We start from the raw sequence: 15,569 nt of genomic DNA, 5'->3' as shown, positions 1-15,569 counted from the left end.
CTCCCTACTTCTGTCATTATCAGTTATTTTGCTGTCCAAATAGCAGAACTCACTGACAACTTTAGGGTCTCATTTCTTAATCTAATTCCTTCAGCCTCACCTGATTCAATTTGATTATGATCCATTACCCTTCTTTAACTTTTGTTGATGCTCATCTTATACCTCTTTTGAACACACAGTCACTTCTGTTACAATGCTCTTTAAAGCCCTTTGCAATCTCTGACAGAATTACAAAGTCATTAGGAAACCTTACAGTTTTTATTTCTTCCCTATGAATCTCAATTCCCTTTCCAAATTTGTCCTTACCCTCCATTACTGGTTGTTCACTGTACAGACTGAATACATAGGGGACAGGCTAAAACTCTGTCTCATTCCCTTCTCAACTATGGTTTTCCTTTCATGCCATTTGACTTTGTAGCTGCATCCTGGTTTCTGTGCAAGATGTAGATAACATTTTGATCCCTGTATTTTACCTCTGCTACCTTCTGAATTTCAATGAGTGTATTCCAGTAAACACTGTCAAACCCTTTCTTTAAGTCTAAAAAATGCTGTAAACATGTGTTTGCCTTTCTCTGTTCTATCTTCTAAGATAAGTCACAGGGTCAGTATGGCCTCACATGTTCCTACATTTCTTCGGATCAAACCAGTCATCCTCAAGATTCGTTTCTACCAGTTCTTTTCACTCTTCTGTAAACAAGTCTTGCCAGCATTTTGCAACCATGACTTTTGGCAGTCCATTCCAAAACTCATATTATCCAATTAAAAATAAAATGTTTTAAGCCTATTCTGACTTGCTTCAGTACCTGATGCATTGACTTGTTTGTCGATATTCACTCAAAGCTTGCTTTATCAAATAGAAATCATTAGCTAAAGATTGAGCGTAGTTCCAAAACTTGTCTCATTTACTTCAAATGTCATTCCAATAGTCACCTTATCGTACCAACCAATTAAATGTGTTATTTTCTCATCAAAGGAAACATGTAATAATTCTCCCACGATTTTACAGCTGATGTCAATGAGGTCTCAAGAAGTGTGCTAGTTCATGAATTTATAAGATTATAATGGAAGAAGGTATTACTCCAGCTTCAAAAGGCAGAGGAAGATGCCATAAATGTGATCCTGCTTTAGGGAAGAAAATGAAAGAAACATACAAAATGTAAGGAAAACGTCATATTCTTGCATTGTGATTGCATAAGTAGTTTAGATTGTTGGGTCAATACTAAACCAGAACAACACTTTATATATTCGTTGTGAACACATTGCAAATATTAAAGGTTACCAATTAATCAGGAATGTAACAATTATAGTCCTGCGATTTAATCAAATATCACACTCAGCTTTTATTATTCATTTCTTTTTGTTTACCACTTCTGTCAAAGAGTTATTGTGAGACCATTATTGTACTGTTATAGACATGGGACAATGGAACCACCACAATATCCAAAATGCAGTCATAATGGACAAATGTAGAAATGCAGGAAAATAAGGATGTGTGGTACTCAGCAGTTCTGTAAGAACTTCTATAGATGTCCCAACAAAGGTGAGCAAGATCCTTCCATACTGAAATACCACCAAATGTACAATCCCATTGTAACAAGAGTGATGGAATTGATGTACTTTTAACAGGTGAACTAAAGGAGCTCTCAGTATTATCCATTATGAGCATTGGCTTAATCAGGAATTAAGTGATGGTTATAATGTATTTGCAGATCATCATTATCATCATCTTGCAAAAATTAGTGAGCAGAAAATGAATGGTCTTCTGGGAAATAATGACAACAACAAAAATGAATCATCAGGAAACAAGAGTAATGTACTTTTACAAACAGATAGCCCTGGCAGAAATCAATCTAGCTTGTCCCAAGAGAAACATCAAAATCACAGCAATGACTAATGTATTGAAACATGGAATGGGTACTAACATGTTGGAGACACTGACTTTCAGACAAAAAATAATGCTAGGAAATGAATTTATCATTTGTATAATGTAGCAAAAGATGTAGCACAGGTTCCTACGAAAACCGTGCAGAGTTTTGTAGTTGTGAATAAATCTAGACATACAGTAGTTGCCACATTGCCTCATAGGCATGATCTAATTTATAGTTCACGTGTAAACAAAGAAATTTAGAAAATAAACATTGAAAAACAAAAACTGTGTTCAGAATACACTAAATGTGATGTATTGGATATAAGGAAGCTGTACTGTAACTTGCACACCAAGTAAAGTTAAAAAAAAGTAGTTAAAGAAGGACTTTTAAGGAATAAAATTATCCATCAGATTCCTATAGGCTTATGTCCTATTGGCAACAGTGAGGACAGTAAAATGAACAAGAAATAAGAAAGAAAATGCAACACTACTGGTGATCCAAATTTAAATTAAATGTATGTGATGCTGTCAATGAGATACCCAACCACCAAGTCATGAATAAACCCAATCTAAAATTTTATCACCATAATGTACAATCCCAGCAAAATAAGAGTGAAGGAATTGATGCACTATTAACAGGTGAGCTAAAGGAGCTCTCAATATTATGCATTCTGAGCACTGGCTTAACCCTGAATTAATTCAACATACAAAACTAAATAAATTCATTTAGTCTTTCTACTATTGCAGAAATAACAGCAATATGGGTGAGGTAGCAATTTACATGAAGGAAAATATATATTTTTTGCCCTACCTGACTTAACTGGAACAAATGCTGGAAGGAACTATGAAACGGCAGCTATAACAATTATTAAGTTTAACCTCATTATTGCTACAGTTTACCAATCACCATATGGAAATTTTGAACTTTTCTTAAATAAACTGGAGTCATTGTTAAACCAAGTAAATAAAATGGATTGTGATCTGATAATATGTGTAGACTTCACCACTGATTTCCTCACAAAAAGTAGAAATAGACATGCCCTTTTGAACCTTCCCAGATCCTACAATTTAAGGGCTGAAGTAAAAGCTGCTACATGAGAAACAGACACTTGCAAAACAGCTCTAGTTAAGTTTGTATTCAATATGAGTTTACACAACCTTTATTTAAAAATTTTCAATGCTGGCTTTAGTGATCATATTGCTCAAATATCAAGCTTGAAAATAAAAGGCAGAATTGTTAACACATGTCTTTAAGAACCTCATGTTGAAGTTATATTCAGGATATTTACAAACGTAAGACATACATGAAAAATTCAGCGCTTTCACTGATATATTAACCCATTTCCATCAAACTGAATTTCAACAGAAATCTGTAACCATAAAAGGGAATTCTAGAACAAACATTTGGATCACAAGGGGAATAGGGGTTTCAGGCCAGGAAAAGAGCCTCCTTCATAAAATATTTAACTTGAAAAATTTTCTGTCTGAATTATGCATATACCTTAAAAAATATTCTGAACTACTAAGAAAAGTAATAACAGCAGCAAAAGTAATGTGTATTGATGAAGACATTTATAATTCAGTTCGTCAAGTGGAGTGTTATATAAAAAATTATCTTGTGAAAACAGAGCATCACGTAAAAATATAACACTATCATGAGAAAACAAGATGTAAAAACCTCTTAAAAGTAGTCAACACAACTAACAACTTTTTCATATGAGTTGCTGATAATGTGATAAAATCAAACTTAAATAAGAATACTCTAGCTAATGAATATAAATTAAGTGCATGTAGAGGGTCAATGTACATCAGTTCTGTCCCTCTTTTTCTTTTTCTGACAAGGGAAAGAGTAGAATTCCCCACAGAATTTAAGCAAAAACCTCCATCTATATTTATAAGGTTACTTGCAAATTTTATTTCTTCTACTTCCTTTACAGGGTTACTTGAAAATCATATACTTCCTTAATAATGCTATCCCAATAGCTGGAAGACCATTCCAGAATTTCCATGTTATATTCCATAGGATAACCAGTGCCAAGACAATGTTCTGCAATAGCTGATTTCCTAGGATTTTGTAAGCATGTGTGGTGCTTATGCTCAGTACACCAGCCCTCCATGGTCCTCATAGTCTGACCATTATATGATATGCCACAATTGCATGGCATATGTTAGACATGTGCCTCATGCAAACCAAGATCATCCCTAACAGAATCTTAAGGGGCCCTAATCTTAGATGGATGTCAGAAAACGCATTTCACATCATATTTCTGCAAAATACAGCTAATCTTGTTGGAGAGACACTCTGTGTAAGGCAAAAGGCCTTAAACCATGCAGCCAACTTGGCATTATCACAACTCACGTGGTGTACAGTTGGTCGATAGCATAATGTACATCTGATCTGTCTTTCGTTATATCCATTCTGATAAAAGGTAACCTCAAGGTGGCCTAACTCAGCTGACAAGCTGTCAGAATCTGAGGTGATGTGGGCCCTTCAACCTAAGTACAAAGTACATCTGGCTTTTTCTTGGGATTGGCTGGACAGTGATTCACGGTTGCATTCTGACTGTGAATTTCATTCTGTAACTGTTCAGCATTTGGCAACATTTGTACATTTCCATGGCTCTGAGTCTAATATTATACCTTAATGTTCTGTGATGAATCTCATGGAGAAAGCTTTTGACAGTGTAGGTTTATCTGTGTTAGGGAAAGATTTAAATTTTGCACTGCTGCCAGTGGTTAATTTTATCAGTTCTGTTGAACATGCTGTTCTAAACCACCACCTGATGCTACAGAGGAGGTTAGGAGGCAGGTATGTCATGTGCTGACTGGGAAATGTTCACCCAAGAGTAATATAACAACAGCCAAGAGGGCTGCTTTATGTTCACATAAGAGTTGATCCAGATGTTATTATTTTACCCACAGACAAGGTCAATGCTACAGTTGTTTCAGACAAACAGGATTATGTTTAAAAGATGTAGTGTTTACTACCTGCTTCAATGTATTGCAGGATCAGTACAGACCTCACAAAAAGTGTTGTGAGAAAGACAAATGGCCTCCTGAAGTGACGTTCCCTGTCACAGGAGACCATCAAGAGTCTTAACTGTTGTTGTGCTGTTTTCCCTATTTTATGTGGCCTCCCAAACATTTATAATGAAGGGGTTCCTCTTAGGCTGATTGTGAATAGCACTAATGCTCCCACATTTCATTAACAAAAGATCTTGCTGCTCTGTTGAGACCACTAGTAGGTCACAGAGAGAACCACATTAAGAATTAGGTGCATTTCGTACATCAGTTAGAGGGAATGCATCTGAATGACTCCAATATTCTAGTAAGTTTACATGTGGTCTCTCTCTTCACTGATGTTCCCCCGTCTGATTAATTATGGTTAATTGCAGTTAGGTATGGTGTTGAATTAATGTACCTATTTCACCTTTTTGTTTAATGAGCAGTACTATGAGCAGACAGATGGTACCGAGATGGTAAGCCTGTTGTCACCTGTTATTGCCAGATTATTTATGGAAGACTTTGAGGAACGCATCTTGGAGTCAGTGGCTTTGAAACCTAAGTGTTTTTTTTTCAGGTACGTAGATAAAAGTTTTGTTGTTTGGCCTCACGGCAGTGGGAAATTGAGCTACTGTTTAGAACACCTGAATTCAATCCACCCAAATATTCATTTCAGAGTGGAAGTTGATCAGGATGGCTGCCTCCCCTTCCTTGATGTGATGGTGAGCAGGGAGGCTGATGGTACTTTGAGAGATGCTGTTTATTTGAAACCTACTCAAACTGACATGTAATCTACAGGCTGATAGTTGTCACCTTCAATATGAAGGGGTTCTAGTACCTTGGTTCACAGGGCCCATGTCATATCAGATCCTGCACTTGTCAAGTAAGTTAGCCCATTTTGTGGGCACCTTTTGCCAGAATGGTTATAGTGAAAGATCAGATGTGCACTGCACTATTCACCAACCATGAACCAGGTGAGTGAGTATAATACAGAGGTGGCACCAAAGTCGACAGACTTTTTACCTTAGGCATGGAGCAGTTCAAAAAGGATTGGTGATATTTTGCAGAAACATGACTTTAAATAAATTTTTTGATCACCAGCTAAGACTTTTAGTTCTTGTAAAGGATGATCTTGGTTTGCATAAGGCAGATTCCCATCATATACCTTGCAATTGTCGAATGTCATATGCTGGTCAGACTATCAGGACCATGGAGGACTGGTGTACACACACGCTTACAGCAGCTGAGCAAATCTACTATTGCAGAACATTGTCTTGGCAAAGGTCACCCTATGGAAAATAAAAACACAGAGATTCTGGCATGCACTTTAAGCAAGTTATGTTATAAATTGAGATGGAGGTTCTTGCTCAAATTATGCATAGGACACTGTTCCTTCCCTCATAAAAAAAAGGACAGAGTTATTTCTACCTCAGCTACTGATTATTAGTTTTCAGTATCAGTTGACTTTGTGCGTGCGCGCGCGCGCGTGTGTGTGTGTGTGTGTGTGTGTGTGTGTGTGTGTGTGTGTGTGTGTGTGTGTGTGTTCACATGTGCATTCACAGAAATCTATTCACAAATGATCTACAAACTGAGGCTTTAAATTCTCTTGCACAGCACTTGCTGGCTGCAGTTTTACCTTGAAAATGACGGTGTGTGCACCTGCCAAAATATCTGCGGTTGTCAATGACAACACCCGTATGCATTCTCATAAGTTATTTGAATTCTAGTTGAAATACTTACACATTTATGTGATTGCTGACTTCAAGCAGGCTCTTTCCCTGATGCACTGAAAACATCTAATGTTATTCCAGTACATAAAAAAGGTGAGGGAGATGATGTAAATAATTACAGACCCATCACAGTTTCCACTTGCATTTACAAAATTTTAGAAAAAAAGTAGTATCACAAACTTATGGAATTTGTAAATAAAAGCAATATACTATGTAATGAACACGGATTCAGAAATATTAGAACGACATCTATTGGCATTTATGAGTGCACCAACAGCATACTAAGCCTGACAAATAAGAATCAATGGGAATACTTATTTCAACTATCAAAAGCTTTTAACATGGTGGATCATAAGATTCTGCTGCCAAAGTTTGAAAAATATGGTGTGCTAGGTCTGTCCAACAATTGGAGCAGTTCATTACTGAGCAATCGTAAGCAAGCATCATGCATGAAGCACACAAATGTCAACCTAAAAGCTATTTCAAAATACATGCCAGATTATAAACCAATTAATTACAGTGTACTCCAAGGATCAGAAACGGGATCCTTCTGTATGTAAATGATCTAAGCCCAAATGCGAATACACATAAAATGGTCATATTTGCAGTGGACACCTCAGTTCTATTAAAAGCAGAAAGTAAAGAAGAATTACAACAGTCAGAAAACATTGTCACAAAACAACTTGGCAGCTGGGCACAGAACAAACAACTTGTAATGAATAGTAAAAGAAATACCGATCGCACTGAAACTCCACCATGCTCCAAACAAGAAGATATGTACCCCATTTTTTTCTCTATCAACAATGAACCAGTTGGTAACCACATGGAAACCAAAGACTTAGGATTCTGGCTAGAAAGGAATTTAAAATAAAATAAACATATTGAATGCCTTAACACAAAACTGAACAAAAGAAGTTACCTTATTTGCACACTAAAGTCATGCAGCAGTGAGAAAACAGTAATGAATGCATATCATGTCTACTTTCATCCTACAAAGCAAGGTGGCACAGTGGTTAGCACACTGGATTCACATTCAGGAGGATGACAATTCAAACCCATGTCCAGCCATCCTGAGTTAGGTTTTCTGTGATTTCCCTAAATCGCTTCAGGCAGATCCAGGAATGTTCCTTACAAAGGGCATGGCTGACTTCCTTCCCCATCTTTCCCTAATCTGAGCTTATGCTCCATCTCTAATGACCTTGTTGTCAACAGGACATTGAACACTACTATCTTCCTCCTCTTACTTTCATGCTCACCACAAATATGGGGTCCCATTCTACGTAAACTCTAAACCAACTAGCTATTATCCATTTCAAACTCAAAAACAGGGGCCATTAGAATCATGTTTTGATGCAAACCTAGAGATTCATGCAAACCTCTACTTCAGATCTCTGTTATTCCTTCTTTAAAATGTACCTACATTATGGAAGCTTTTATATTCTTTAAAATAAATGTAATAGGTAGATTACATATAAACTGTGACCATCACGATCACTTTACCAGACTGAACAAGAACTTAAATATGATGCAAATAAACACATCTCTATGCCAAAACAGTACTTTCCACATGGGAGTTAAGCTTTCTAACAAATTTCCTAATTATGTAAATGTAATTACTAAAGTTATATTTACAGCATTACTACTTTTACTCCTTTGAATAATATTTAACTTTATTAAGTGTACTACATAAATACTTAATGTATGAAGTGTGTTATTGTGATCTCAAGTAAGTGTAAATAGAAATCAGTTTTACTTGAATACTTATTCGTTGACTTGTCCAATGTCTTATGCATAAGCTGCTTTGTAGACAACAGAACAAATAAAATGTCATCCACAATGTCAGTTTCTGATCACCTGTCACAGGTACATGATTCACATGCATTCAAATTAAGGGAAAAATCAAGCATGCAAAGGTTATGTGCATGCTTTACGTGCACTAGACTTAAGGGAAATATTGAGCATACAAGGGATACATGATCTAAGAATTCAGTTATGATGCAACTTAGACTGCACAAGCTAAAATCGAAAGCTTTGTACACAAAACTAGAAGAGAAAAGGTTGATATGCTTAAAATATTGACAGCCAGAAAAATCTGGTTAATCTTAAAATACCACATGAGTTTGCTTTTTACAGTCGATAGATATACACCTATAATTCAACAGTTCCGGTGGGTCATTCACATACTAAACTGACGACAGACACAGGCTGTCTAAATGTGATTTGTCTAACTAATCAACTCTGCAACTTTGTCCTGATGGCTGCAGAGGGCAGAACTGAAACTCTACAGCCATAAAGATGCACTGCTATTTTCTGTCAAAAGCGAGTCACCCCAAATGTAAAGTGTATTGAACTGATATTCCACATCCTTTTTCCCCATCAGACAGAGTGTTTGGACAAATAGAAAAGGGAATTAGCACCTGGTTTGTAATTTGTGATCCAAAGGAGTATGAAAATATTTTCCCATCACACTCTCAAGTTTCTAAATTGGATGTGGAATGCACAGTGAGAGACTGGAAGAAGACTGCAGAAGAAATGATGAAGAAACCAAGTAGCTATCATTTCAAATTTTCTTCAGCTAAGTGCTTTACTTTGAGCAATGCTTCAGAAGTAAATGTGACAGTAAAAGCAGAACCAAATCATAACACAAATTCTGGTTCTGGAAGGTCTGTGAGGAAGACAGGTAAATGTTTTATGAATTTTGGTATTCTGCCAGTTGTGTCATCAGAAGTTCCCTTGAACTAAGCCAAGATTCATGACATAAAGCATTTGCCAGAAAAAACATTTTGGATTGAAGTAGAAGCTGAATGTGCAAAGGGTTTTCTGAAAGAGTTTATTTGCATCTGATACTGGACAAACAAATGACTCCCCTGAAAAGACAATCAATGAGTACTGTGAAATTCAAGAGACTTTGATAGACTTAGTTATCTGAATTCTACATGATGAATAATGAGCAGATTCACGATTTTTCACTATGCAATGAATTTTTAAAGTTTGAATAAATGAGTTTCAACTGAATTTATTAGTGCTACCCTAAACATATAAAAAAGAACTATATTATTGAGTACTTGAGCTAAGCAATTTTAGTGTGCTGATCCAAAACTTGTCTAATCCTATGTTTAAAGCAAAATAACTTATTTCTCAGTGGGAATATTTATATTTACAATTACACATGACATACTATATCAAAGTTATTCATTCCTATCAGGTAAAAAGTACAATTTATGTTGCCATTAATAGGGATTTAGTTGTTTGCAGCTCCACTAAACTTTCTTACAATGGACAAGACACGTTTTGGAACACACTGCCTGATTTAGTAAACTGATGGCTCAATAACATTCACACCCACCAGTACCTACCTTCTTTGGAATAGTATTATTACTTTCTTCCTGAAATCTAAGGTCACTTCATCTACCTGATGTACATTGTATACAAGATGCAATATGTTTGTCATTGCTGACCCTCTCATGAATCTGAATAATTCTAAGGGAATTTTGTCTATCTAGGGGCCATGTTTCAATGATGATCTTTGAGTGCTCATCAAATTCTTCTTGCAGCACTGTATCTTCCATCTCCTCTTCATATACTTCCTCTACTTTTTCCACAGTACTATCTTCAAGTCATTTCCTTGTATAGCTCTTCTATGTATTCTTTACACCTTGCAGCTTTCCCTTCTTTGCATAGTACTGTCTTGCTACCTGAGCTCTTAATATTCATAAAGGTGCTTCCCTTTTCTCCAAAGGACTCTAATTTTACTCTAGACAGTATCTGCCTTTCCCTTAGTCACACAAACTACTGCAGCCTATAATTTCTTGCCTAGCCATTCCTGCTTAACCATTTAACACTTCCTGTCAATCTCATTTTTTAGATACATGTATTCCATTTTGTCTGCTTCATTTGCGGCATTTTTTTATGTTCTTTATTTTCTCCTTCCATCAGTTAACTTCAGTATCTCTCATATTATTCACAAGTTTGTACTGGACCTTGTCTTTTTGCCTATTTCAATTTGTGCTGCATTCATTATTTCATCCCTCAAAGCTATTCATTCATCATCTGTTGCCCCCCCCCCCCCCCCCCCTTTATTTTTCTTCCAGGAAATTGTTACCTATTTTTGAAACTCTTAACAACCACTGGATATTTCAATTTATCCAGGTCCCACCTCCTTATTTTCCTACTGTTTTTTAATTTCTCCAGTTTTAGTCTGCAGTTCATAAACAGCAAATTATGGTCATGAGTCCACATTTACCCCTGGAAATGTTCTGCAGTTTAACACCTTGTTTTGAAATCACTGTATTACCATTACATAACCTATCTGAAACCTCCCACTATTTCCATATCTCTTCCACACACATAAACTGCTTTCATAATCCTTAAACAAAGTTTTATTCATGGCAACAGTTTCTGTTCATGCACAACTGCATTTATTACAGTGCAATGTCCTTCAGATACGTTTGTATGTCTTTGATGTTGTGCAGCTGTGAAAGCCAAGAAATGAATTCACATATAGTGTATACATAATAGGTTGGCTACTGGTGACAAATGAAAATTTGTGCTGGAGCAGGATGCGAGCCCGGATTTCTGACTTCTCATGAGTGGTTCCCTTAATCACTTCAGCTATCTGAGCATGCCCTCCAATGCCAGTCCAAATCTCCATATGTCACTCAATCACAATCCAAATGCTTGCACTTTCATGAAACCAAGCACAGGAAGACTTGTTACTTTTGGTATCATCATTTTATGATACTAAAATAACAATAGTCTTCCTATGCTGTTTCAGAAAGTGAAGGCATCTGGATTGTGACTTGTGACAAATGGAGATTTGGATCGATATTGGGGGCATGCTTGGATAGCCAAAGTTGTTAAGACAATTGTTCATGACAAATAGGAAATCTGGGCTTGAGTCCAGGTCCAACACAAATTCTCATTTGTTACAAATAGCCAATGCTAGTATGTATTTACACCATGTGAATTCATTTCTTAACCAAATGTGTGCAATAATTAAATTACATACTGTGCCAAATTCTACAGGGTGGCTTCCCCTTTCATTCCTATTCCCCTGACCATATTTTCCCCTTCTCTTCCATCCATTTTCTCCCATTACCTACTATAAATTTCTAGTCCCCCATCACAATAAAATTTTTGTCTCCCTCAATTAGCTGAATAATTTCTTTTATCTTATACATTCTTTCAATCTTTTCATCATGTATGTAGCTAGTAGGGCATAGAAACTTGTACAATAGTTTTAGGTGTTGGCTTTGTAATGGTCTTGGCCTCAATAATGCACTCACTATGCTGGTCATGGTAGCTTACACATATGCATATTTTGTTATTTGTTACAGTACTTATTCTGTAGCTGTGATGAAGCTAGAAAAATTATGAGGGCAAGGGAAAACAGAAAGCTTGTGACAAACCTTTAAAATCTATGTTTAGCATGTAACTAAACATCCAAGGAAATGGAATCTGTTTTTAATGCACTAAATGACAGAAATAAAAATAATAATTAAGCATGGCATAAATAAATGTAAATAGTCCAATAGTGCTTTTACCTGTATACTATTCCTTTTTTGTGCAGGAACTTGAGGCCAGAAACAATCTCAGCTGCATAAAACCTTGCACGTGGTTCAGGGAATCTACCACTCTGCTGTATATGAAACATTAGGTCACCACCATTCAGGTACTCCAGCACGAACAATAGATGTGACTTGGAAAAAGAAAAGAAAATATTGGAAGTGATGAAGTAATGCAAGCTAAGTAAATGTGGATGTTAAATCAACTGAAAAATAAAATACATGAAGCTAATTTTTGTAGAAAAATATTACTAAGATTCTCAATTAATGTAATTTCTAAATGCAAGTAGGAACTGGCAATCTCTTAACCTCATTCTCCAAGAACTAAGGAATAATGACTGAATGATACAGCAAAACAAAATTTCTAAATAATAATTTATGTTTTATATACCTACTTTTGTTAGTGTCATTGTTACCTTCACTTGTCACTCACTCACTCATCACAGGAGAGAATTATAAGGCAGTCTGAACATTCAAGTACACAAAGGAATAGTAGCACACACAGGCTCCAATTTGCACATAGATAATTGTAAGATTTTCTGTATGGATGCGGTCATTAGATTGGGTGATATCACCTATATTGTGACTAGTATTGATGATGTCCTTACCTTGATCTAGCTTTCTTTAACTCTGTAATATTCCTACAGAGAAATGTTGACATGGTGCCTTGCATGACTGTTCTACATCTGAATTCCTTCACAATGTATTTTTTTATTGTTAGTTACATCAATTAAATGAATGAACTGTTGACAGGTTAGTAAATCCAATGGCCACACATCTAATTAATAGGCTTAGTTTCTTCCTAAGGACATAAGTGCTTGATGTTCTGATGACACACTTTCTGTACATAATGTATTTCACCTAAACCTTCTAACTTGGCTTCATAAATTCTGATTGTCTCCATTCAAAATTCATGACTTTGTTGATTGCAGAATCTAGATATTTAATAATGTGGTACTGTTTGTTGCTTGTCAACTGCAAAATTAAGCCTAGTGGATGTTTATCTTTTACCAACAGACAGTTGGCAAGGTGTTATTGATGTTGTTCACCAACAACTGAGAATATTTCATAAGGCCAGGTTAAATCTACCTCTGTCTTTGTCTGCAAATGCTTCCCTCTAACTCTCAGCCTTGCTTCATATTCTTCATGCAAAAAAACTCTGTAGTGACAAGTCACACAATTTGAGCACTGTAACAGTTTTATTTCCCTTCGGTTCTATAGATAGCATGCATAAGCAGAAGCATTATGTTTGTTGTCTACAGGAACACAGAAGTGTGCAAATATGAGAATCACTAATTTCATAAGTGGGATACGTACATCCACAACCAGAGCGACATAACAGAGAAAGTAATTTTCACAATTGCCATGGTCTGAAAAAAGACATTTTTGCTGCCATCATCACAGCAGAAGATCTGCAGTAGTAGGTCACAACTGTATTCCATATACACTCCTGGAAATGGAAAAAAGAACACATTGACACCGGTGTGTCAGACCCACTATACTTGCTCCGGACACTGTGAGAGGGCTGTACAAGCAATGATCACACGCACGGCACAGCGGACACACCAGGAACCGCGGTGTTGGCCGTCGAATGGCGCTAGCTGCGCAGCATTTGTGCACCGCCGCCGTCAGTGTCAGCCAGTTTGCCGTGGCATACGGAGCTCCATCGCAGTCTTTAACACTGGTAGCATGCCGCGACAGCGTGGACGTGAACCGTATGTGCAGTTGATGGACTTTGAGCGAGGGCGTATAGTGGGCATGCGGGAGGCCGGGTGGACATACCGCCGAGTTGCTCAACACGTGGGGCGTGAGGTCTCCACAGTACATCGATGTTGTCGCCAGTGGTCGGCGGAAGGTGCACGTGCCCGTCGACCTGGGACCGGACCGCAGCGACGCACGGATGCACGCCAAGACCGTAGGATCCTACGCAGTGCCGTAGGGGACCGCACCACCACTTCCCAGCAAATTAGGGACACTGTTGCTCCTGGGGTATCGGCGAGGACCATTCGCAACCGTCTTCATGAAGCTGGGCTACGGTCCCACACACCGTCAGGCCGTCTTCCGCTCACGCCCCAACATCGTGCAGCCCGCCTCCAGTGGTGTCGCGACAGGCGTGAATGGAGGGACGAATGGAGACGTGTCGTCTTCAGCGATGAGAGTCGCTTCTGCCTTGGTGCCAATGATGGTCGTATGCGTGTTTGGCGCCGTGCAGGTGAGCGCCACAATCAGGACTGTATACGACCGAGGCACACAGGGCCAACACCCGGCATCATGGTGTGGGGAGCGATCTCCTACACTGGCCGTACACCACTGGTGATCGTCGAGGGGACACTGAATAGTGCACGGTACATCCAAACCGTCATCGAACCTATCGTTCTACCATTCCTAGACCGGCAAGGGAACTTGCTGTTCCAACAGGACAATGCACGTCCGCATGTATCCCGTGCCACCCAACGTGCTCTAGAAGGTGTAAGTCAACTACCCTGGCCAGCAAGATCTCCGGATCTGTCCCCCAATGAGCATGTTTGGGACTGGATGAAGCGTCGTCTCACGCGGTCTGCACGTCCAGCACGAACGCTGGTCCAACTGAGGCACCAGGTGGAAATGGCATGGCAAGCCGTTCCACAGGACTACATCCAGCATCTTTACGATCGTCTCCATGGGAGACTAGCAGCCTGCATTGCTGCGAAAGGTGGATATACACTGTACTAGTGCCGACATTGTGCATGCTCTGTTGCCTGTGCCTATGTGCCTGTGGTTCTGTCAGTGTGATCATGCGATGTATCTGACCCCAGGAATGTGTCAATAAAGTTTCCCCTTCCTGGGACAATGAATTCACGGTGTTCTTATTTCAATTTCCAGGAGTGTATGTTCTCAAGAGTTCTAAACTTCGGTGACTCAAAGTATTTTCTTAAGAGTAATAATAAAACGTAAGACAAATGAAGCTCTTCTGTAACATTAATCCAAGATGAGAAATGAGGAACATCAGAATAAACACTGCAAAATCTGGAAGGTATGGGTGAGATGTATGATCCATAGAGTTTTTGTGATCAGAATTTCAAGAATTGAGTTCATAAGAAAAAGCTACATTTGTGGATGTGATGTTCAGTCATTTCATTCACATAGCTAATAATACAATCTGTAGTGGTAAGAGAAGGCATCACATTGACTTTTCTTTTCACATATTTAAGAAAGATAAAAAAACACAGATCAAAATCGATGAGTCACAAGTGCAACTGATGATACCTTGTGGATAATGTCATTTGTAATGTGTATCTCAAAGAAAGAGTAAGAGGAAATAGATAACAATTTTTTCATCAGAGAAAATGTGGTTAGAAACTGAGTGAAAACTCAGACTGCAAAAGAATGGGACAGACAATTACCCATGGCATTCTTGAAAAAACT

At 37.9% G+C, this 15,569-nt stretch overlaps 1 protein-coding gene across 1 annotated transcript in view; it reads right to left on the bottom strand.

Annotated features, from left to right (window-relative positions):
- LOC126184246 (uncharacterized) overlaps positions 1 to 15,569 on the bottom strand; it is a 175,832-nt gene that overhangs the window by 31,957 nt on the left and 128,306 nt on the right. Inside the window, exon 5 of the mRNA XM_049926615.1 lies at positions 12,144 to 12,298. Within this exon, the coding sequence (XP_049782572.1) occupies positions 12,144 to 12,298 (155 nt within the window). The remainder of the gene's footprint in view (positions 1 to 12,143; positions 12,299 to 15,569) is intronic.

Source organism: Schistocerca cancellata, chromosome 4 (genome assembly GCF_023864275.1).
Source record: "Schistocerca cancellata isolate TAMUIC-IGC-003103 chromosome 4, iqSchCanc2.1, whole genome shotgun sequence".
Lineage (NCBI taxonomy): Eukaryota > Metazoa > Arthropoda > Insecta > Orthoptera > Acrididae > Schistocerca > Schistocerca cancellata.
The sequence above is the reverse complement of the archived record's forward strand: the minus strand, read 5'-3'. Positions and strand labels throughout refer to the sequence as shown.